General features: G+C 44.1%; 1 protein-coding gene across 1 annotated transcript in view; it reads right to left on the bottom strand.

The window, feature by feature from the left end:
• Positions 1 to 1596: 1596 nt before the first annotated feature.
• The window catches only part of Map7 (microtubule associated protein 7), a 156250-nt gene continuing 132557 nt past the window's right edge, over positions 1597 to 25289 (bottom strand). The window contains exons 9-19 of the mRNA XM_045159255.1: positions 23934 to 24058; positions 17246 to 17361; positions 16687 to 16967; positions 13340 to 13568; positions 11244 to 11367; positions 11069 to 11173; positions 10941 to 10991; positions 9986 to 10043; positions 8069 to 8171; positions 4923 to 5143; positions 1597 to 2895 (exon numbers count right to left, since the gene is read on the bottom strand). Coding sequence (XP_045015190.1) covers positions 2885 to 2895; positions 4923 to 5143; positions 8069 to 8171; positions 9986 to 10043; positions 10941 to 10991; positions 11069 to 11173; positions 11244 to 11367; positions 13340 to 13568; positions 16687 to 16967; positions 17246 to 17361; positions 23934 to 24058 — 1424 coding nt within the window. The 3' untranslated portion in view covers positions 1597 to 2884. The remainder of the gene's footprint in view (positions 2896 to 4922; positions 5144 to 8068; positions 8172 to 9985; positions 10044 to 10940; positions 10992 to 11068; positions 11174 to 11243; positions 11368 to 13339; positions 13569 to 16686; positions 16968 to 17245; positions 17362 to 23933; positions 24059 to 25289) is intronic.

Genomic DNA, 25289 nt, shown 5'->3' with positions numbered 1-25289 from the left:
ATGGGCAAGGGGAGGGTGAGAAACACACAGAGACTGGCAGGCAAGCAGCCGTAATCTGATCTTGCTGTGGGGGTAGACTGTAATCTAATCCCTGCACTGCTGAAGCACAAGGGCTGCCATCATGGGCTACATAATAAGATGATCTTCATGGGTCCTGAAGAATTGAACCTGGGTCCTTTGGCTTTGCTGGGAAACGTCTTAACGGCTAAGCCATTGTGCCAGCCCAGACCATCTTATTTATTTATTTAAATTATGGGATCTGGGAAGATGGCTCACTGGTTAAAGGTGCTTGCCTCTAAAGCTGGTCAGCCTGGGTTTGATTACCCAGTACCCATGGAAAGCCAGATGCTCAAAGTGGCACATATATCTGTAGTTCATTTGCAGCAGCTAGATGCGCTGGAACACCCATACTCAGTGTCTCTCTCTCTCTCCCCAAAATAAAATAAACAAATAAACAGCTCCATTTTCTAGTAAATATGCATTCATGTGAGACATTCCATTTTGGATTTGCCCTTGTTTCAGGGAATGAGGTTCTGTAGGAAGCAGCTTCGACTTATTTACCTTTTAGGAGCAGCTGGTGGCACCTCCTAAGTAAATCTGTGACTGGAGAGTGATGGAGGCCATCTACACTGTGTGCAACGGTGCAGAAAGGAAAACAAAAGCCATTCAGGCTTGTTCCACACTGAGACTGCCATGCGATTCCCAAGCATGCCCCTTACATGTAGTGCAAGAGAACACAGGGTTCAAGGGCCAGACTTTAGAAAGCAACCTAGCTACCAAAGAGGTCAAAGTTATTCTCTGGCAATGTTCCTCTTAACAAAATATAGCTAGGACTTTTTTTTTTTTTTTTAATCACTTTAAAGCTTGATTACTTCAGCAGGCTTTTGTTCTGCTGCATAAGCATAAATATGTAAATGTTAAGTTAAAGAGAACTTAGCCAAGAAACATCTACTATTCTGAATTTTAAATAAACATTTTCTATATATAGGAAGCTAGGGGAAATGTCATTGAAGCTTAATGAAAGATAATTTGCAGACTCAAGAATCAACCAGGGAGCTGGGCCTGGTGGCATATGCTGTGAATTAATCCCAATGCTTGGGAGGTAGAGGTAAGTGGATTGCTGAGTTTGAGACCAGCCTAGAACTACAGAGTGAGTTCCAGGTCAGCCTGGCCTAGAGTGGGACACTACCTTGAAAACACAAACAAACAGACAAACAAACAAACAAACAAGAATTAACCATAGGGCTGAGGGTATAGCTCAGAATAGAGTACTTGCCTCTAGGCCCTGGGTTCAAGCCCCAGTACCACAGTGTGTGGGCTGGGTAGGTGGATGAAGTTGTAATATACAAAACCTTTAAAGGAAAACTATGTCAAACATTTTATTGGTATTTTGTTAGGTAGATTTAAACAAAATGCAACAACTTTGTTGAACAGAAATTTTTTTTAACACAAGGTCTGTGTACATGGACAACTGAGAAGAGGAAAAACCCACAAATTAATATTTTAAACACATTACAAATTGTTGCTAAAGATCATATGCTTGGATTTAAAAAGAAATAATCCAATAGACAAATAGTCTCTCATTCAGTCTGGCAGATTAATCAATCATTCTTTATAGAAAACCAACACATTATAGTGGTATAAAGTTATCTTTTTTTTTTTTAAATACTCCACATAAACACCTGTCCTCTGTATTCCCTTCTCCTTCTACATTTAGTCATTAGTTGTCTCTTAAGTGGGAAAATAAAACTGGATTTACATTAGCAAATGAAAGTGCAAGTCTGTACAGCTAGGCTCAGCAGCAAAAGAGAAGAGCAACAAGGAAGATGAGAAGCTGACGGACAGATGCCGCTCAGAACAAGGACATCCAGGAAGGTCCTTGTCCTGGCGCCATACCTGGTCAGCAATCCATCATGTTTTCATTGCTCTGAAACGAGCAAAACCGAATTCTTTTTTTAAAATTTATTTAAAGAAATATTAAATCTTTATCCCCCCCCCAACATAATTTGGGATCAGGTAAGGCAAAGGTAAGTCCCAGTATCACAGGGGACAGCAGCAACACGCAAACTTCAGAAGCGGCCCTGACTCATCAGCAACGTTCTCTCACGGTAGCATTGGGAGGAGAGGAGTGCATCTAGCAGAGCACGTCTGCCACGTGTCACGATCTTCTAATTTACTTGTCTGAAAAAAAACCTGCATAAATACATTACTCCAGAGGACAATAAGACATTTTCTTGCTCTGAACAAAATGTGTGCTTTTTTCTTCACATCTTAAAACTTGTCAGGACTTCGGTAAAAGGAGTCGCAAGAAGAAGGTGACAGCTGGGTTTGCAGGATGTCCATGCACACGCTGCAGTGACAAGAACCTGGTCATCTGCCTCCACAAACAGAGCGCTCTACAACAACACTGAAACAAACTGGCTTGATTTAAACACCTCCCCAGTCACTCTCCTCGTAGAGCAAAGAGGTACTTATGTTTCAAGTATTATGTTGTAAAAGGTAATTTAATTTTGCTAATTTTATATGTCAAGGTTTAAAGACCAAAACATCTGTGAAAAATCATGCCTAGTCAGACCATTTCTTTTTGAGTCAAAATCTCTTGTCTCTTAAAGAATACAGAAAAATAGTGATTTGCTAAGAAGGAGCACACTGGAAAAAGTCACTTTAAGGTACTGAAGATTACGGATTATTTCTTTCTATTGGTGAAAATTATTAGAGGAGCTATCCAGTCTCTTGTCCTTAGCTGGTTTTAGTAAGTTTTCAAAACGATGGTCAAGCACTCTCTAGAAAATTGGAGGGGGATGGTGCTCCTTTGTAGCATGAGAATTCCACTAAGTGTAGAAACTCTTATTAATTTTTTGCTTTGGTTCTTCAGAAGAAATGTTCATATAACTTCTGTATGAAGAAAAAGAAAACAAGAACAGATCAATATGAATTTAAAATACTACTTAAGAGAATACTACAGCAATATCTTACATTTCTAAAAATTTATTATGCTATGGGGCTGGAGAGATGGCTTAGTGGAGTTCACTCAAATCAGTTTCCTAGAGGAGGAGAAAAAGACAGGCTTCATTTGGGGTGGGGCTCAACAGAAACCCTTTCATGTCGCTAAAGGTCCACAGATACAATTTAAAAGGCAAAGCTAGCTGGATGACATGGTGGTGGACGCCTTTAATCCCAGCACTTGAGAGGCAGAGGTAGGAGTGCCATGCGTTCAAGGCCACCCTGAGACTACATAGTGAATTCCAGCTCAGCCTGGGCTACAGTGAGACCCTACTTCATAAAAAAAAGTAAAGAATAAAAGGCAAAGCACAGATGCACAAGGAGTGCACGCATCTGGCGTTTGTTTGCAGTGGCTGGACGACCTGGTGTGCCCATTATCTATCTGCCTCTTTCTCTCTCTGTCACTCTCAAATAAATAAATAAATAATATTTAAAAGGCAAAGCAGTTTTGTCACAAATAATTTCTTACTGAGTCTACTTCAATATTTGGCATTTTGCCAGTCTTCTTTATATCTGTATAGAGAGATGCTTGGTTGATATGAATGGGGTGTGCAGGGTACACAGGGAAACAAAACTCAAACCAAGATAGGGAGCTGGGGTTATCCTGTTTATTCCTGACACTGCCGAGCATGTGCTGCTGAGCTTCAATGACCCCTGAATGAGTAACATCTGACAGTGCTTTTTATTTGGGGGGGGGGGGAGGATGGATGTAAATCTGCATGAAGACTTCACTTTAAGTGTGAGTCTTGGGGACCCTGTAAGAGCTCCTAGACAGCTACCATAGTCAGTCAGCAGGGAATGGAAGATGCAGGGCCTCAGTGAGATCCTAGTTGAGAATACTGATCTTTTAATGTCTTTTTTTTGGTTTTTCAAGGTAGGATCTCACTGTAGTTCAGGCTGACCTGGAATTCACTATGTCATCTCAGGGTAGCCTTGAACTCACAGCGATCTTCCTACTTCTGCCTCCCATTGCTGAGATTAAAGGTGTGCGCCACAATGTTCAGTTTAAGGTCTTTTACTTAATTGACAACTCCCATAATTATAGATAAGCCATGATAATTCCCTCCTCACCCCCACTTTCCCCTTCACAAATCTACTCTCCATCATATCCCCTCCCCCTCTCGGTCTCTCTTTTATTTTGATGTCATCATCTTTTCCTCCCATCTTGAGGGTCTTGTGTAGGTAGTACCAGGCATTGTGAGGTCATGGATATAACAGGTCATTTTTGTGTCTGGAAGTGTGCCTTATTCTTCCTGCCACCTCTTCTGCAATGGACCCTGGGCCTTGGAAGGTGTGATAAGAGATGTGACAGTGATGAACATGGAGTGCTGTTCTTTTACTACCTAAATCCTAACTATCCATTCCATACTGAAAAGACTAGCAAGGGGCTAGAGAGATAGCTCAGCAGTTAAGGTACTTGCTTGCAAAGCCTAAAGACCTGTGTTCGATTTCCCAGTACCCACAAAAAGCCAGATGCACATGGTAGCACACGTGTCTGGAGTTTTACTGCAGTGGCTAGAGGTCCTGGCGCACCCAATCTTTCTCCCCTTCCTCTCTTAAATAAATAAATAAAGTATTGAAGACACAAGGAAGATGGACAAAGCCCCAGGCAAAACTGGGCAGAAGCAGGCCCATTGGCCACTGGCTATGGGAGGAACCCTTGTCAATAGGAAGCCCATCTACAGTGTGGGATGCTCAGCACCCAGTGCTGCATGTGTGGCAAGGGTGACGGGCACCTGTGAGGTGCTGCAGACTAAGCAGAAGGGGCAAAGGGGCCTAGAAGCTGCCCAATCCAACTTAAAATTCAAATTCCACGACCCAGCACAGTGGCTTACTTGTTGCTTCAAAGGACACAGTGGTCATTCACCCCCTCATGGCCACCTACTTCTGACGATTCCAGAGGAGTGAAGCAAGCTTACCTGCAGTCTGCTGGCTTTGCACTCCATCTACCTGAGGTAGGGGCCCGAGGGTCCCGTTATCATCAAAGGCCAAAATGGGATTCAAAGGAATTTCTGGGTTTTCATTGGTAAGATCTAATCTGGATGCTTTGGATCCAATGGGTAAGTTTATAATTTCTTCAAAATTTTCATTCTGAATAGCTACTCCATTTTCATTTGGCTGTTTTTCCAAGTTGGTAGAACTGGGGGATGTGAAAAGTCAAAATTAAAATGAGTTATCATTAAAAGAGGAAAATAGTCGTTAGGACAACTATGAATTCTTCTACAACAGTTTGACAACATTATAATATGAACAGTCAGAGTGATTAACCATGCCACCACTAACAAAAATGAGAGTCATGATATGCGTATTTTTAGATAATTTTAAAAAATTTATCTGTTTCAGGGCTGGAGAGCCTGCGAAGCCCAAGGACCCAGGTTCAATTCCTCAGGACCCACATATGGCCAGATGCACAAGGGGGCACATGTGTCTGGAGTTCGTTTGCGGTGGATGAAGGCCCTGGTGTGCTTATTCTCTCGCACTCAAATAAATAAAATAAAATGTGTCTATTTAGTTATAAAAGGTATCAAATAGGACCAACAGTCAGCTAGAACAGATATCAACACGAAACGGTCACCACCACTGCACATCCAGCCACTTCTGAGGGAAGCTGTGTCTCACTCAGTTGTTTGAAAAGCAGCACTTACAACAACCGTTGTTAAGTCAAACAGAACAGGGACCTAGTTTAGAGGGAGGGAGGGAGGGAACAGTTTGCACCGAGTCACACAACAACTGCTGGGCAGTGATTGGGACTAAATGTCTCTTAACTTTTTAATTTTACTTTCTGTTCTGTGGCTGTTCAGGTGGGGTCTCACCATGTTGCCCTGGCTGGCTCTGAACTCCAGGGGCTCAAGCAGTCTTCTCCTCTGCCTTCTGAGTAGCGAGGACTATCGGCTCTTGCCGCTGTGCCCTGTCTACACCTGCCATTGGGCTAGGGAGATGGCTCAGTGGTCAAAGGTGCTTGCTTACAGAGCCTGCTGGCTGGATTCTCCGGTACCCACATCTGGCCAGACACATAAAGTGGCACATGTATCTGTAGTTTGGTGTTAGTGGCAAGAGGCACTTGCACATCTAAACTCTCCCTCTCAAATAAATAAAAATATTAAACCCATCATCTTGCTATCTGGTCCTGTGTTGTTCTCATCTAGCCATTCTGTGTACTTCCTAGCTTTTCAAATTCTAGCCACCTCTAAATACTCCCAGCCTTCTAAAATACTTCCAAAATTCTATATATAAATTAAGTCCCGATTTACTATCTTTACTTGTTAAATCTGCCTGTGACCGTATCTTGACCCTTAGTGATTAAAACGTGCTTAGCTGGGATTACAGGCCTGTACCGCCAAGGTCTGGCTGCAATGTTATTTTTTTAATATTTAATTTATTTATTTATTTGCACGCAGAGAGAGGGACGGTGGTGGTGGGGAGATAATGGGCATGACAGGCCTCTAACCACTGCAAATGAACTCCAGATGTATGCGTCTCTGTGTATCTGGCTTTATGTGGGTACTGGGGAATTGGATCCAGTTTATTAGGCTTTGCAGGTAAGCACCTTATCTCCTGAGACATCTCTATAACTCTGTAGTGTTACTTAATAACTACTCAAACCACCACCAAGAAAAGCAAAAAAGTATGGTGAGAGGGGTTATGATCAGGGTGTACTGTGTATGTGTATGGGTGTTGTCAACAACAATAATAATAAAAAAAATCAGAAATAGAAAAAAAAAAGTCAAGAAAAGGTGGGGTCCCAGTTGACAGAATGACTACCTAGCACACACTAGGTGTTGCGTTTGATCCCTAGCACTCCAGCCTGGGCTACGTGAGACCTCATTCTCAAAAAAAAAAAAAAAAAAAAAAATCCCCAAACAAATACCAATAAACAAGTCAGGCGTGGTGGCACACACCTTTAATCCCAGCATTTGGGAGGCAAAGGTAGGAGGATTGCTGTGAGTTTGAGGTCATCCTGAGACTACATAGTGAATTCCAGGTCAGTCTGGACTAGCGTTGAGACCCTACCTCAAAAAACAAAACAAAACAAAACAAAAATTAATTTAAGAAAAAGGGGGGGATATCTTTTTTCTTAGCTGCTTTTGTGTGTGTGTGTGTGTGTGTGTGTGTGTGTGCGCGCGCGCGCGTGTGTGTGTGTGTGTGTTTTGTTTTGGTTTTCAAGGTGGGGTCTCACACAGTAGTCCAGGCTGACCTAGAATTCACTATGTCGTCTCAGAGTGACCTTGAACTCACAGTGATCCTCCTACCACTGCCTCTCGAATGCTGGGACTAAAGGTGTACACCACCACACCCAGCAAAAAAATCATTTTTTTTGAGAGAGAGAGAGAGAGAGAGAGAGAGAGAGAGAGAAAGAGAGTAAGAATGGGCATACCAGGGCCTCTAGCCACTGCAAAGAAACTCCAGATACAAGTGCAACCTTGTGCATGTGGCTTACGTGGGACCTGGAGAATCAAACCTGGGTCCTTAGGCTTCACAGGCAAGCACCTTAACTGCTAAGCCATCTCTCCAGCCTAACATTTTCCCTTTCTTAAGAGTATAGAGTTACAGGCTGTACAAAAAAAATAAAATAAAGTAGCACAAAATTAAAATAAATAAAATCTTCTTGTTAAAACTTTGAAATTGTATGACACCCAGGAAATTTCATTGGGATTAAAAATAGCAGTGTTTTAGCAGAGTGTGGTGGCCCATGCCATTAATCTCGGCACATGGAGGCAGAGGGAGGTGGATCATCGCTGTGAGTTCAAGGCCACCTGAGACTATACAGTGAATTCCAGGCCAGCCTGGGCTAGAGAGCGAGACCCTGCCTCAAAAAACAGTAGTGTTTTTAGCCAGGCGTGGTGGCACATGCCTTTAATTCCAACACTCGGGAGGCAGAGGTAGGAGGATCGCTATGATTTTAAGGCCACCCTGAGACTACATAGTTAATTCCAGGTCAGCCTACACTAGAGTGAGACCCTACCTCGTAAAACCAAAGAAAAACAAAACAAAACAACAACAACAAAACCAGTAGTGTTTTGCTCTAATGCATAGCAATGGAAAAGGCCCCAATTATTTAACTCACCTCTCGGTGGTCACTTTTGATTGCTGTAAAGTGATCACGTGTGGGCTGGCTGCTGATTCTCCATTTCCTGGAGCATTTGTTGAGCAGGGGAGTGCAGATATCTCTGTACACAGCAAGGTAGGAGCAAAATTACTAAGACTCTATCATCAGTCTAAACGAGTAGGGACCATAACACTTGGATTTATGTTGACTCTCTGACTTACCAGTTGTAGGATTTGGGGCAAATCTAACTCTATGCCTCAGTTTCTCTGTGGATAATGGTATCTACCTGACAGGCTACTGTGAGAGTGAAATGCATTAATATGTGCAAAGTACTTAGTGCTCACCACACTGTAAGCCTGAAAGAAATGCTACTATCACTCTTACTTGCACTATATTATCTCTGGACAAAAAGTATATATTGGAATCAAACAACCGCTGAAGGTAGTAAGCTGACTGAATGGGCTGACAGGGAACACCCTGAACGAGGGACTTACAGCAAGCCACCCTGGAGTACCATAAACAATGAACTGTATTTTGTCAACTCAGTTGCGTTTTAGTCATACTAAGAAAGAGGGATTTCATAAATGGATGCCCACTACCTAACTCTGTTACCTCTTTAACTGCTCAATGTCAGAGTTCAGCTAAAGGCAGTAATTAGAGATACTTGATTAACATCTAGGTCAAAGTTAAAGTCTTATGAAACTTGATAGACTGTATCACTCACATTCTTGGACACAGAATGTTAAGCATTAGTGGGAAGTGGGGAGGCTGGGGATATAGCTCAGTAATAGCACTTCCCAGGCATGTATGAAGCCCTGAGTTTGATTCTGAGCACCACAAACAATGATGGACTTAATATGTAATCACTACAAATTCAGACAGACATAAGTACCGAAGAGTAAGGTAAGGAGGTTGTCAATAAGCAGTTTACAAAAGAGCATGAATGCTGCACTATAAAGGAATGCAGAAACCAGAACAGCTCCGACTGAAATGACACCAGTATGAACTGGCCTGGAGTACTAAACTCAGGTGAATTTTTACTTAAACCCCATGTGGTTTAAACTGTTTAAGAAACAACAGTCTCAATCCAAAGATTATACCATATGAGCAATTTCCAGCAAAACATCACGGATTTTAAATTTCACTTCTATGCTGAGGTTAGAATCAAAGGAAGCGTTTACATCTTTTCCTTTCGAGAACTATCATGAATGCAAGTTGTAGGCTAGAGAGATGGTTCAGAGATGAAAGACGCTTACAGGCCCCCAGTACTGAGCTGGGCGTGGTGGCGCATGCCTTTAATTCCAGCACTTGGGTGGCAGAGGTAGGAGGATCACCGTGAGTTCGAGGCCACCCTGAGACTACATAGTGAATTCCAGGTCAGCCTGGGCTAGAGTGAGACCCTACATCAAAAAACAAAACAAAACAAAACAAAACAAATTCCCCAGTACCCACAGAAAGCCAGATGCATAAAGTGGCACATGCATCTGGAGTTTGTTTACAGGGGCAAGAGGCCCTGGAGTTCCCATTCTCTCTCTCTACACTGGCAAATAAGTACATAAAAATATTTTTAAAAATGCAAGTTGTAAAAATGGGTAAATTTAAGTTGGGTGTGGTAATGCACACTTATAATCCTAGCACTTGTGAGGCTGAGGCAGAAGGATCAGGAGATCAAGGTTATTCCTGCCTACAAAGTGAGTTTGAGGACAGCGTGTTTGAGGACAGAGCGGAACCTGGTCTTGAACAAAACAATACAAAAAAAAAAAAACAAAAAAAACAAACACCTGGAAACAAAAGAACAATAGCAACAACAAAAACTCATCTAAAATATGCAGACTTAAAGCCCTTAAAAAGGAAATCTACCCCCTTTCCCACTGACTCAAAAATATTCTGATTCCTAGTTACATTCCAATTGAGTGAATTCATTTATAGAAATACCTGTTTCTCCAGTGAGAACTCCCTTGGCGATGTCACCATTCCTTTGATCAACGGTTTTCTACCAGAGAGAAGAAGAAAATGACTTAAAAAATTCAACTTATAGTATACAGCGCTTACTTTATATAGGTAAAGAACTAGGTCTCATCCCTACAAAAGAAAGGGCTGGAGAGATGGCTTAGCAGTTAAGGCTCATGCTTGCAAAGCTTAAGGACCCAGATTCGATTCTCCAGGTCCAATGTAAGCCAGATGCACATGGTGGCACATGCGTCTAGAGTTCATTTGCAGTGGCCAGAGGCCCTGGTACATCCATTCTTACTTTCTCTGTCCTCTCTCCCTATCTCTAATAAATAAATAAAATAAAAAAATTTAAGGGCTGGAAAGATTGCTTAGTGGTTAAGGCGTTTGTCTGCAAAGCCACAGGATTGTGGTTAGACTCTGCCGGACCCATGTAAGCCAGATGCACAAGGGGACGCATGCATCTGGAGTTTGTTGCAGTGGCTGCAGCCCCCGGCAAGTATATTCTCTCTCTCTCAAATAAGTAAGTAAATATATATAAATAAAAAAACAAATCTTAAAAAACAAAACAAAACAAAAATCAACAGAGTCACGCATGAGGCCCTAGGTTCTTGGTGGCATGCACTTGTAATTCAGGCATTGGTGGGTATGGTGGGAGGCAGGAAGATTGGGAGTTCAAGGCCATCCTGAGCTACACTGTGAGTCTGAGGTCAACCTGGGCCACACGAGCCTAGATTTCAAAAAACCAAACGGCAGCCAGGCGAGGTGTCATGCACCTTTAATCCCAGCAGTCCAGAGACAGAGGATGGCCGTGAGTTCGAGGCCACCCTGAGACTACATGGTGAAATTCCAGCTCAGCCTGAGCGACAGTGAGACCCTGCCTCCAAAAGCCAACCAAACAGGAAAACCAAACTAAGAAGGGAGAGTGGCCACGCCATACCTTAGCTGCTGCTTCTGTCCTCCTGGTTCTTTTCATGATCTCCTCGAGTCGCTGCAAGAAAGGGTGAGATAAGGCCACCGGCGGCACGGGTAAGAATCTCCCCCAAAGGATGGTTCCGGGGGGCCTACCTTCCTCCGCTCCAGGCGCTCCTGCTCCTCCCTCTGGAAGTGCCTCTCGCGCTCCTGCCGCGCCCTCTCGGCCTCCTCGTCGCGGGCGCGGGCTTCTTCTTCCTTCTGCAATGACATGGCTTCTTAGCCCCGGCGGCACAGGCCCAGGCCCAGGGGCCCTTCCCCGGGCACCCACCTGCTTCTGGGCGCGCTCGGCCTCCTCCTCCTCGGCCCGCCGCCGGGCCTGCTCCTCCTGGGCCCGGGCCTGCTGGGCCTCGCGCTCCTCGGCCGCCCTCCGGGCCCCTTCCTCTCTCTCCTGTCTGGGGGAAGACAGAACCCGGGCTCAGCGGGCGATTCGCCCAGGGGAGGCCCGAGCCTGCGGGGGGCCACTAGCAGCAGCCCGCTGGCTAGGGGACAGAATGTGGAGTGGCCCTTCATTCCTCCTCTGTCCTCTGCAGCTTCACACATGTCTGTGGTCAACACAACTGCCATGATTTTGGGGACTGACTTCTTCTTCTTCTTTTTTCTTAAAAAGAAAACCTGGGCTGGAGAGGTGGCTTAGTGGTTAAGCACTTGCCTGTGAAGCCTAAAGGCCCTGGTTCAAGCTGGCTGTGGTGGCGCATGCCTTTAATTGCAGCACTTGGGAGGCAGAGGTAGGAGGATCACTGTGAGTTCGAGGCCACCCTGAGACTACATAGTGAATTCCAGGTCAGCTTGAGTTACAGTGAGACCCTACCTCAAAAAAAACAAAACACAACAAAACAAAAAAAAAAAACAAACATTTTGAGGCTCGTTTCCCCCATGTTAGCCAGATGTACAAGGGGGCGCTTGCATCTGGAGTTCTTTGGAGTGGCTGGTGGCCCTGGCATGCCCATTCTCTCTCTGTCTCTGACTCTCTCAAATAAATAAATTAAAAAAGAAAACTTTTTATTTCTCTTTAAAGGCTGAGACTTGTATAATTAGTAACAATCATTTGAAGATCCTACATGCCAGAAGGAAATCTTGTGTGTATGTGGTTTTTTTCCAGGTAGGGTCTCGCTGTAGCCCAGGCTGACCTGCAATTCACTACGAATTCTCAGGGTGATTTTGAACTCATGGCAATCCTCCTACCTCTGCATCCCGAGAGTGCTGGGATTAAAGGTGTGTTCTACCATGCCCAGCTGAAAAAAATTGATTAAAGGCATGCACCACCATGCGAGGTTTTTTTTTTTTTTTTTAAAAAAAAAACCTTATTTTATTTATTTGAGAGAGAGGGGTAGAGAGGGGGTAGGAGAGAGTGGGCATGCCAGGGCCTTCAGTTGCTGCAGACAAACTCCAGACACATGTGCCACCTTATGCATTTGGCTTATGTGGGTCCTGCGGAATTGAACCTGGGTCCTTTGGTTTTGTAGGCAAGTGCCTTAATGCCAAGCCAACTCTAAAGTCCAAGGAAATCTTTTTAAATAATAAAAGAAAAAAGTTATGATGATCTGGGTTAGGTCATGAGAAGGCTGGGCCATGGAAGATGGTGGCCCAGCCCTAGGTGTGAGGTCCTTTCCCAGCTCTGTTTGAAGAACTAAGTTGACATTAGCATTATTTAAAGTGCCTGCCCCTGGCACACTCACTGTCTGGCAGGCAATGTTGTAGCACTTAATTATCTCGCCCAGCTATCCTCTGAGAGTTTTGTCTGAAAGAAGAAAATGAAGGTCGATTACACAGCTCTAGAGTGATAATGACAAAGTTGATGAGGAAGCCTGGAGACTGGAGTCGTGTTAAAAGCAGACTGGACAGTGGTACCTGTCGTGGTTACTGTTCTGTTACTACGTGAATGCGTACCTGTTTGTATGAGATACGTGCACATCTCCTGCCTGTTCAGAGACTGGAAAGGACCTCCCCGAATGTACCAATTACTGAAAACTGGTCAGATTATGAAGACACTTTCCCCCTTTAAACCCTCTTCTCTGTCACTGCTGCTGTGCTGCTATTAATAAGAGAACATGGTTAAAAACAAAGTGCTAGGGGGCAGCTCAGTTGGTAGAGAGCTTGTCTAGCACGCATGGCACTCTGGGTTGGACCCCCAGCACTGCATAGACCCAGTGTGGTGGTGCATGCCTGCGATCATATGTTAGACCCTGTCTCAAAAGAAAAGAAAACAAACAAACTTCCAAACAAAACAAAGAAAACCAAAATTCGTAAGAGTAACAAAGCTTCACAGTCACAGCACACCAGGTGAGTGTGATTCTGAAACATTCGCTTCTGCCACCGTGTGCTCCCCTAAAATGTAAGGCTTAACCCAAGGTATCCCCGCTCTACCTTTCCAGCTCTTCCTGCTCCCTTCTCTCCCGTTCCTCCTTCTCCCTCTGTTCTCGGGCCAGCCGCCTCTTCTCAGCCAGCAGTCTTGTGGCCTCTTCTGGGTCAGTGGTGCCTGCGGAGGTCTTAGGAGCAACAGCGACATTCACAGGGGGTGATGGAGCTGGAATGGAGACTGGGACCACGGCTGGAGTGGGGACCGTGGTTGGAACGGGGGTTGTGGCTGGAACAGCTGTACAAATAGGGACAGGGAGAAAACCAAGTGGAAACAAAACTAGAAGAATAAAACAAAAACTAGCATTCCCCTTACCCCCGGCCTGGAATTCATTATTCTCAAAGAAAAGGGAACATGTATTACTGTGTGTTCTCACGGGTTCACTGTATCCCATCTCTCTGTAACCAAGCAACAGATAGCAAAAAACTGCATGTGTGAGACATCCAAAAAAAATCTCACTTTGCTACCACGTCTTATTTTTAAAGTGCTAAATCAGTTAACAACATCTGCCAAATATGTATTGAGAGGGCTACATATTAGATTCTGTGGGTAGTAAAACTCAGAGCAAAGTGAAAAGGAGAGACTCCATTTTAAAAATTACATTTGAACAATTCCTATCCTTTGGTGACTATTTGTTACTAAAGCATGAAACCATTTCTATGACCATCCTCAGCACACCTGCCACATGTTTAGCTTGAAGCTGGGCAGATAATACCCAAGGAAGAGGACTCTTTTTATTTATTTTTAATCTTTTTTTCTATTATTTTATTTATTTATGTGTGTGTGTGTGTGTGTGTGTGTGTGTGTGTGTGTGTGAGAAGGGGGGGGGAGAGAAAGAGAGAATGGACACACTAGGGCATCAAGCAAATGCAAATAAACTCCAGATGAATACACCACCTGTGCATATGGCTTACATGGGCACTAGAGAATTGTCCTGGGTCGTAGGCTTTGCAGGCAAGCACCTTAACTGCTGAGTCATCTCTCCAGCCACTATTTTTTAAAATTTTTTATTTTATTTATTTGAGAGCGACAGACAGAGAGAAAGAGGCAGAGAGAGAGAGAGAGGATGGGGAACGCAAGGGCCTCCAGCCACTGCAAACGAACTCCTTGTGCATCTGGCTAACGTGGGTCCTGGGAATCGAGCCTCGAACCAGGGTCCTTAGGCTTCACAGGCAAGCGCTTAACCGCTAAGCCACCTCTCTAGCTCTATTTTTATTTTTATTTTTTTTTTGAGAGCATGAGTGAGTGATACACACCGAGAGAAAATTGGCACATCAGGGCTTCCAGCCACTGCAACTGAACTCCGCGTGCCACCCTGTGTAATGTGTGACCTAGTGCACTTGTGTCATCTTGTGCGTCTGGCTTACGTGGGACCTAGGGAGTTGAACATGGATCCTTAGGCATCACAGGCAAGTGCCTTAACCTGTAAGCCATTTATCTAGCCCTTCAGCCCTATTTTTCTTTTATGCGCTGTGTCTGCCACTGGATCCAACTTCTCACATTCTGATCTAGCAGGACTGAGATAAGGCTTGGGCTTTGGTGGCAGTTAAAAAATATTTCCAGGGCTGGAGAGATGGCCTAGCGGCTAAGCGCTTGCCTGTGAAGCCTAAGGACCCTGGTTCGAGGCTCGATTCCCCAGGACCCATTATTAGCCAGATGCACAAGGGGGCGCATGTGTCTGGAGTTCGTTTACAGAGGCTGGAAGCCCTGGCGCGCCCATTCTCTCTCTCTCTCTCTCTCTCTGTCTCTTCCTCTCTTTGTCTGTCGCTGTCAAATAAATAAATAAAAATAAACAACAAAAAAATAACTTAAAAAAATATTTCCAGAAGTTCTCTTGAAAAAACTTTCATTCAAAAAGTACAGATTAGGGGGCTAGAGAGATGGCTTAGCGGTTAAGCACTTGCCTGTGAAGCCTAAGGACCCTGGTTTGAGGCTCGATTCCCCAGTACTTATGTAAGCCAGATGCACAAGGTGGTGCATGCATCTGGAGTTCATTTGCAGTGGCTGGAGGCCCTGATGCACCCATTCATCTCTCTCTCTGCCTTTTCCTCTGTCTGTAGATCTCAAATTTTTTTTTTTTTTAAAGTAGTGATTAGTTGCCTTTCCTTGTGAGTTCAACCTAGTGATGACAATAACTTCATCTTTTTTGGTTTTACTTTTAGTTTTTGGTTTTTGAGGTAGTGTCTTGCTCTCTAGCCCAGGCTGACTTGTAATTCATAATGGGGTGTCAGGCTGGCCTCCAACTCACAGTGATCCTCCTACGCCTGCCTCCCAAGTGCTGGGATTAAAGGTGTGTGCCAACATGCCTGGCTTTTTCTTTTTCTTTAATTCGAAGCAGGGTTTCACTCTGTAATCCAGGCTGGCCTCAAACTGGCAATCACGAATCCTCCTGTCTCTGCCTCCTAAGTGCTGGGATTACAGGAGTGAATCACTAAATCTGGCCTAGTGACTTACTTCTAATGAATTAGTATGACAAAAATAGTCGTGAGACTGTTGACACTAGGTGAGAAAAGAAACCGTAGTGTCCTTGTTCTCTCCCAGATCACTCACTTTGAGGAGGTCACAGAGAATGTGGATTATGAGGCTGTGCAACCACTCTGCGGAAAGTGAGGCCATGCAGCTGAGGCTGCCGGAAAAGAGACAAGTGCAAAACTTCCACGGAGTTCCATCTGAGATGACTGGAGTTCTGTCCAACATCTTGTCTGCAGTCTCAAAAGAGACCCTGAGGTACCAGCATCCAGCCGAGCTGCCCCCAAATTCCTGACCCAAGAATCCATGTGACATAATAAATACTGCAAAGTTTTGAGGCAGTTTATTGCATAGCAACAGAGAATATGGAATAAGATTCTGACGCAAGCACTGTGAGCGCCATGTTTTGTGAAGTCCTGTACTCAGTCAACGGAAGGACTCCACACCAACGTCTAAACTAACGTGCCAGGATTCCAGCAGGCCCTTGAATGCATGGTCCTCTTGTTACTACGAGAGAAAATGACACTTAAAGAAAAGAAAGGGGGGCTGGAGGGATGGCTTAGGGGTTGAGGTATTTGCCTATAAAGCCAAAGGACCCAGGTTCGATTCCCCAGGACCCATGTTAGCCAGATGCACAACGGGGTGCATGCTTCTGGAGTTCACTTGCAGTGGCTGGAGGCCCTGGAGCACCCATTCTCTATGTGTGTGTGTGTCAAGTAAGTAAATAAATAAATAACAATATTAAAAAGAAAAGAAAGGATCTAAAGAGTGCGAGAAAACCTTTCAAGTCTCCAGTCGTAAAAACTAAATAAAACAGTGCATGAAGAAAACGACACACTAAGAGAGCAGCTGGCCCACATCCCAGCTCCACTCAGCCCATTCTCACCGGGGTCAGCAGGTTCCAAAGGAGTCCCCTCTCCACCCGAGGCTTCTTCTATCTTCACTAGCGGAGTTCCGCCCTTGAGCGAGGGCTCACTGGCAACGCTCGCTGGTTCCTTCTCCAGGTCCTTCTTCTCTGCTTCCACCCTGACTTCTCTCTTGACAGGGCGGATGTTGCCAGGGGACGGGGGACGGGCCTGAACGGAAGCAGCTTTGCCTGAGCCAGGAGGCAAGGAAGACACTGGTCGGGGAGTGCCAGGCAAGTGAGGCAAGGACTTGGATGGGAGCCTGTGTAGCAAACGACATGGAGGAGGGCACATCAACATGGGGCTGTCAGCAACCCGGAGTACCAGTCTATGGAGAACCAAGCGGACCTTTAGCTATGTGGATTTTTTTGGTATGGCCAATGGAGAAAAGAGACCCTCTGAAATGTTCCTTTTGCTCTGCTCTAAGGAAGCCTGTGATTCCTTAGGTCAAAGCCAAACTGTGTGGGAATAGCTCACGCGACAAGAGAAGCTAACTCTCTAAGGCGGAAGAGCTTAACCAGCCTCCCGTAGTCCACTTACCACAGCCGGGCCGAAGCTGGTGATCTTGCTTTGGGATTGGATGGAGACAGAGCCCTCCGGATGCCAGATGTAAGGTGGAAGGGCACATTTTCTCTGTCTCTCTCTCTTTTATGGCCCTGAGTTCAGAGAAACTCAATTAGATTTTTCTGTGCTTGACATAGTCACATTCATAATAGCCAACGAGCTACAGATTGTCTAATAGCTTTCTACAAAACTTCGGAACTAAGCCATGTATATTCATTCCACCTGAACAAAAGGCCTTGTTAGCCTATAACTGAATAGTATAACTGAATTAACTCAGATGACATGAAGAAAATGGATCTAGATAGGTAATTTAGACTATATTTGTAAAAAAAAAAAAGACAGACTTTATAAAGCACTTATACTTTCTAAAATTATCTGAAACAAAATCTCTCTCAGTGTGGCTTCTCTTTCACATGTTAAAATGAAAGTCACTTCCATTTTTTTTTCCTTTTTGTAATGCTGAAGATTAAACCTTAGGCCTCATACATGCAAGTGGTCTACTAGTGAGCCACATCATCAGTCCCATTTTTAAAAAAGGTTTCATTAGCCAGGCATGGTGGGGCACACCTTTAATTCCAGAAGGTGAGAGGCCGAAGTAGGAGGATCGCTGTGAGTTCAAGGCCAGTCTGAGACTACACAGTGAATTCCAGGTCAGCCTGGGCTAGAGGAAGACCCTATCTCAAAAACAAAACAAAACAAAACAAAAAGTTTAATTCAGCAAAGCATATATTTTTTCTTTTTAAATTCTTTAACTTTTTTATTTTCTTTTGATTTTTCAAGGTAGGGTCTTCCTCTGGTTCATTCTGACCTGGAATTCAGTATGTAGTTTCAGGCTGGCCTTGAACTCACAGCAATCCTCCTACCTCAGCCTCCTGAGTGTTGGGATTAAAGGCATGATCCACCATTTTAATTTTTTCCTCTTGGAATATACCACTGTTTAGTAGTCAATATAAAAGTTTACATGCCTTCTATTTCAGACATTAGTATATTTCCCCCTATATGTATGTCTACAGCATTCCCTTCATAATGTTCTCTTTTTCATCAAGGAAAGTGAGATTCAGGGTGAGGGATAGTGAGACTCTCTACTCTTCCAATAAGTGTGAAAGTGAAATGCATGGGTATCAGTCCCTCCATGATGGCCAGCTTAGAATTCAGCCAGAGATTTGCTTAAAATAGGTCAAGAGAAACCTAGAGAAGTATTTGGAGATTCTGAAGTCAAAGATGGAAGTCAGCAGCAAGAGGGAGAGAGAGAGAGGAAGAGAAGCTAAGAAAGAAGAAAGAGGGAAAGAAACAGATGAGAGAAGAAAAGGAAGAGAAGAAAGCAAGAAAGAAAATGGTGAGCATTTCAAACATCTGAGGTTTGTGACATACAGGCACTGAGGTTGGCTGGTGGGTTACTAGGGGAAACGTCGGGAAAGCAGACTGTAGGGGTAAAAAGGAAGCCCGGTGTGGTGGCGCCCGACTTTAATCCCAGCACTGGGGAGGCAGAAGTAGGAGGGTCACCATGAGTTCGAGGCCACTCTGAGACTACATAGTGACATCTAGATCAGCCTGGGCTACAGCAAGACCCTACCTCGAAAAACCAAAACCAAAAAAACTCCTCAATTTTATCAGACTGCAAGGGTAGAAGGAAGGGGCAGGCAGCGTCATCTAACCTCAGGGCAAAATGTACCTTTTGTAGCAGTGTACCTTTACCCTTGACTGCAGCCTTGGGCATCCATGGCTCCTCCCTTCCCTCTATTTCCCAGTGCCCCTTCTCACTGCTCCATCTTCCTTAGCAGCACTCTCGTTAGCTGGCTGGAGGCAGCTGGAGGAAACATTTACATGTCTTCGTGTCTCCACCATAGAAGAAAGAGGGCAGGAGGGAGCTTCAGAAGGCATGAGCCAGTTCCATACCACTTCCAGTGCCAGGGCCACCTCTGCCCCTGTTCAGAAGGCAGGAGGCCCTCTTGGTTAGTGTACAGAGTAGCCCTGATGTCTCTGGAAGATTGTTTTTTTTTTTTTTTTTTCATATCATCTTAACTTGATTTGGCTAAAATCAAGTCAAGGAGAGCAGAGTAGGAGTTGTTTGTTCCAAGTACAACTGGAGGATGACTTTCCTCTTCTGGCCTTTCATGAGCAGGGCCAGGGAATGAGCCTCCACATGTGACCAGCTCTAATAGCCACTGAGCCAGAAGAAAGTGATCTCCCTAAATCACCCAGGGGCTGGGAGAGCAGGAGAGCGGTGGTGCGGACTGGAGGCAGCACTCGCCCAACTTGGTAGATTGGTCATTCCTCTCTCAGTTCTTCCATTGCTCTGATATCCAGCACACAGGTTAAGGCACTCCTGATTCTGGTCCTGATATGTGCTAAGGACTAGCAGTCTGTCTGTTCAATCATCTTTCCTTTGAACCCTTTCCTCACTGCTGAGGGAGCACACATAAGATTCTCATGTCAACTGGCAGGACAACCTACATGCAGGATAGGGACTTTTCAATCTTAAAAAGAACAGAGCTGGAGGTCTCACATGTCCTGATTTACAAAATACAATACAAAGCTACATTAGTCAAAACAGTATGGTAGTGGTATGAATATAGGTATATAGATAGATGGAACAGAGCAGAGCCCAGAAATAAATCCTGTATATGTGGTAAAATCCTAAGACCACTCAAGGAGAAAAGAATACTTTCCAACAAATGGTATATGGAACTATATATATCCACATGAAAAATGATAATCATCACTTCCCTTATACAGTGTACAAGCATGAACTTGAAATGGATTAAATACCTGAATGTGAATCTTATAACTATTAAAGGTATTAAAATCTGGGACATATATACATATGTATGCATATACATATATAAATGTATAATTTCTGTGAGATAACATAGGTGGAAAGTTTTATATCACGGGATGTGGTACTAATTAACTGTGTCAAAATAATAGGGAGCAATGCCAAAGTAGACAAATGGGCTGGGCATAGTGGTGTACGCCTTTAATCCCAGGACTCGTGAGGCTGAGGTGGGAGGATTGCTGTGAATTCGAGGCCAGCATGAGACTACATGGTGAATTCCAGGTCAACCTGGGCTAGAGTGAGACCCTACCTTGAAAAACCAAAATGTAGACAACTGGAACATCAAGTGTAAAACTTCTATAAATAAAAAATACAACAGAGTGAAAAGGCAACCTATGAAAGAAAGTATTTGTAAATCATATATGGATAAAAAGTGATAAGAAACTCCTTCAACTTGGGACTGGAGAGATGTCTCTGGTTAAAAGCGATTACTTGCAAAACCTGATGGTCTGGGTTTGATTTCCCAGCACCCACACAAAGCCAGATGCACAAAGTGGCACATGTGTCTGGAGATCGTGTGTAGTGGCTGTAGGCCCTAGTGTGTCCATGTTCATTCTTCCTCTGTCTCTCTCTTTCTCAAGTAAGTAAGTAAATAACTCCCACAACTTAACAACTAGTAACTGACTAAATAATGAGCAGGAGTTGTTGATGTAGCTCAGTGACAAAGCACTTCCTTAGCATGTGCAAGGCCCTGGGTTGAATCACACATGTGTGCTTGCATGTAAACACACACACGACTCTAGTAAACATCTCTCCTAATATATCAACTGCCAAAATGTCTATGAAAAGACGTAGAACATGGGCTCAAGAGATGGCTTAGCAGTTAAGCGCTTGCCTGCGAAGCCTAAGGACCCTAGTTCAAGGCTCGATTTCCCAGGACCCATGTTAGCCAGATGCACAAGGTGGCACATGCATCTGGAGTTCATTTGCTGTGGCTGGAGGCCCTGGTGTACCCATTCTCTCTCTATATATATCTGTCTCTTTTTCTCTCTGTCATTCTCAAATAAATAAATTAATTTTAAAAAGATGTAGAATATTATCAATCACTAGAGATACAAATCAAAACCACAAAGAGATATTACCTCACTTCTATTAGGATGGTTAGTATAAAAATAATAATAGAAAGCCAGGCATGGTGGCACACACCTTTAATCCCAGCACTTGGGAGGCAGATGTAGGAGGATTGCCATGAATTTGAGGCCACCCTGAGACTGCATAGTGAATTCCAGGTCAGCCTAGGCTAGAGTGAGACCTTACCTCAAAAAACAAAAACCAGGGCTGGAGAGATGGCTTAGCAGTTAAGCGCTTGCCTGTGAAGCTTAAGGACCCCGGTTTAAGGCTCGGTTCCCCAGGTCCCACGTTAGCCAGATGCACAAGGGGGCGCACGCATCTGGAGTTCGTTTGCAGTGGCTGGAAGCCCTGGCTCGCCCATTCTCTCTCTCTCCCTCTATCTGTCTTTCTCTCTGTCACTCTCAAATAAATAAATAAAAAATGAACAAAAAATATTAAAAAAAAAACCCCCCAAAACAAATAAATAAATAAATAAATAAGATAGACTTCTGGAAGGATGGCTTAGTGGCTAAAGGCACTTGCTTGCAAAGTGGCCTGGGTTCAATTCCCCAGTACCCATGTAAAACCAGATGCACGAAGTGGTGCATGCATCTGGAGTTTGTCTGCAGCAGCCATTTTCTCCCATTCTTTCTTTCTCTCTCACACTTCTCTTGCAAATAAATAAACAAAAAAATAGTTTTAGGGCTGGAGAGATGGATTAGTGGTTAAGGTGCTTACCTAAGGACACAGGTTTGATTCCCCAGGACCTATGTAGGCCAAGTGCACAAGTGGTACATGTACCTGGAGTTCATTTGAGCAACTGGAGGCCCTGGTATGCCCATTCCCCTTATCTGACCCCCACTCAGATAAATAAATGAGAACAAATTTAACAATCTTAAAAATAAAGAAAATCTGACAAGAAGTGTTGGTAAGGATCTGGAGAAGCCGGGACTCTGGTGTGTGACTGGCAGGAGTGTAAATGATGCAGCAGGTATGAAAAACAGTACAGTGCTTCTTCAGAACACTAACACAGAATTGGCATGATCCTGCAAGCTTGCTTCTGGTGTACATCAAGAATAATTCAAAGCAGTCTCTTAAAGAGTTGTAAAAAAGAAGAAAATTCTGACACGTCGCAAGGATGAACCTTGAGGACATCATAGTAAGTAAAGTATGTCAACTGCAACAATTCAAAAATTTCAGGATTCTCCTTACAAGGTATCTAACAAAGTGAAATTCATAACAACAGGAAGTGGAATGGTGGTCCCAAAGGGCTGAGGGTAAGTCAGCAGAATGTGGGGGAGCTGCTTGAAGTGCATAGTGTTTCAGGATTTAAAATATCCCAGAGACTGCATTCCGCAATATGCTTGTGTGAATATACTTTACGCTAAATACAATTATGTTGAGTAAGTGTGTGTGTTTTCAGTTAACTATTCAGAGGCTGGGAAGACAGCTCAACTTGTAAAGTGCTTTTGCCTTACAAGCACAAGGACATGAGTTTGAGCCCCATATCCTATGTAAAAAAGCTGAATACACACACACACACACACACACACACACACACACACACAAAAAAATTAAACACTCAGTTTGTCACAACCACTTTTGAAGCACTCAACATGGCTTGTCACTATTGAATTCCACAGTGTATATCTAGCAGCCATTCTCTGGCAGTGATAGTTGTACATCGGTGAAAAGACATCTGTTTGATCACATGTGATGACGAACTCCTCTCCCTCTGTTAGCCAAGGGTCAGCTTCCCCTGCCCAGTGAGCGCTCTGAAGTGCTCTGCGTCACTGCTGTGAGGATCTCCACAGCATGGTGACTGAAGAATCAAAACTTCATAGGCATCAAAGGGAGGTTCGCCCTTGGCGCACAGGGCTGTGAGCCTGACCCATTTATGAACTACACACTGGTGTCTCAAAGGGACTCAAAAGGAAATTACTTGTGGGCAAAGCCATTGAGCTCTCAGTCCTCGAATCATCCTTCAAGCCAAATCCTCTTACGTACTCATCAGCTTTATACATCTGAATTATGCTGGGAATAATTAAAACCAAGGCTCTGGCCTTTTGTGGCAAGGGACATGCTATTATCATAACCGAGTAGTGATGATATCCAGGGGCCTGGTGAGTCCTTTAAGCGGAAGGTATGGGGTCCAAAGGCATGGGACTGTGGCTGCATCTTCCACCTATTCTAGATGAGTGTGTAGTTTAGTAAACAATGATGAAGAAAGATTCCTGGAGATATACAAATTATCTCCATGCATTTACAGTGTGATGAAAACGAACATTAGCCCAGCTACACTGCCAGTAATAGCAAGTGCAAATTACAGTCTTCATGTGCAAGACACAGGTTTTTAGTACAGCCCACTAGCCTTTCAAGAGGTGCTTATTTAGTAAACAGCCAGTGTTCCAAAATGCTTATTTTGATCATATTTTAAGATGTAAGCTTTGTTGGAAATTAAGGTGGGAAAGCAGTCTAGCCCACTTCACTTCCAAAGACCATTTGATCGCCGTGCTTTCCAAAGGGGAACATGGCATGCATAGATTTGTATGGAGGCCCCAGCAAGACAGGACAGCCACCCAGGCGTGCTTGAGCAAAGGAACAGTCTACACCCTCCAGTTCAGATTTGGAGGAGGATCAAAATGCCCAAGTGGAGAGGCAGTGAGGGGACGGGCGGGATGACGTGTGTCAGTGGCCTGGTCTGCACGCTGATGGTACACTTGGGGGCAGGATCCACCCTGCGCAGAAACAGCTCCCGACCGCTACTCAGCTACTCACCGCTGTGCCGTGGATGGTCCTCCTTCGTGCAGTGCCCTCAGGCGGTGTGACAAAGAGTTTTGGCCGATCCGCTGGATTTCTAGAGTGTGCGGCTTTGTAGGGCATGATGATGGGGCTGCAAGATGCTGAACGAGGACAAATGGGGATAACTAGAGTGCAGGTGATTGATTTTACACAGAGCGCCAGAGGAGCGGGTGAGGAAAGCCAAGAGCAGGAGCAGAACAGAAACAGGAAGAAAAGTCAGGGAGAAGGTGTTATTACCTAAAGGTGCCCAGAACCACTGCACTCAACTCTCCTCACAGCTTCTGAGTTTATGATGTGTCCGAGCAAAAAAGGAAAAAGTTATTTGACTTTCAATTCTGATTGAAGATACACATGCAACGCAATCATGGAGAGCCTTGCACTACCATAAACCAATGGTTCTGGTAAAGCACAACATCAGTGATGGTATTTTCACATCAACACTGGTTTTCTAATCAGATTGTTCCCAATTAGCCCTATGATGAAATGAAAAGTGGAAACAAGTGTGCAAGCAGGCAAGCAAATACACTAGCAATGTCTCAAGAGCCAAATTCAATACCAATTGCTGGCAGGGCGCTGGGGGGAGCAACTGAGATTTAAAATGGTAACTGATCAAGTCTTACCAGGTGTTAAGACTCACTATAGGGCTAGATAATAATCTCTGGGGAAGAGTTTTGTAAACGTATCTATTTAAAGGCAAACCAATGCAGGCTTCTGGCTCTCCCCCCAAAGCCCGGGCACTTAATACTTTGTAAGCAGCAGCACTAGAACATACAGGGAGATTGGACATTCTTTTAAATGGTGAAAAGAACAAAAGTACGTCAGGATTGCCATAAAATATGGTTGAATCATAAACAGTTTTTATAGTTTTATACAAGATGGTACATGTTTTTGAAAACCTACATAGTTTCTGACCAATTTGGCTTCAAAGGACTCTGTCACTAACCAATTTTTTTCTGAATAATAATGGGTTTAAGGAAATTCATGTGACACTGCACATGAGCCAGAAGTGTGGGTAGTAAGGTTCCAGGGTCCATTTTCAGATCGCATTCAGGAATCTTGTCCTCCAGCAAAAGCCAAATAATCAAAAATGTTTACTCAGCATCATGGTATATACTTGGGCCAGGTTGTAAAATTACTTTATCCAATTCTGGCTATTGTAGTGATCCTTTATTTATTTACAAGGCAATCAACACATATTCCACATTATTTATTTTTTTTGAGGAAGGATCTTACTATGTAGGTATGCAGTTCAGGCTGGCTTTGAACTTGTGGCAGTTCTGCCTCAGCCTCCATAGTGCTGGGATTACATGCATGCATCTCACCAGGCCCATC

This window comes from Jaculus jaculus, chromosome 9 (genome assembly GCF_020740685.1).
Source record: "Jaculus jaculus isolate mJacJac1 chromosome 9, mJacJac1.mat.Y.cur, whole genome shotgun sequence".
NCBI lineage: Eukaryota > Metazoa > Chordata > Mammalia > Rodentia > Dipodidae > Jaculus > Jaculus jaculus.
The sequence above is the reverse complement of the archived record's forward strand: the minus strand, read 5'-3'. Positions and strand labels throughout refer to the sequence as shown.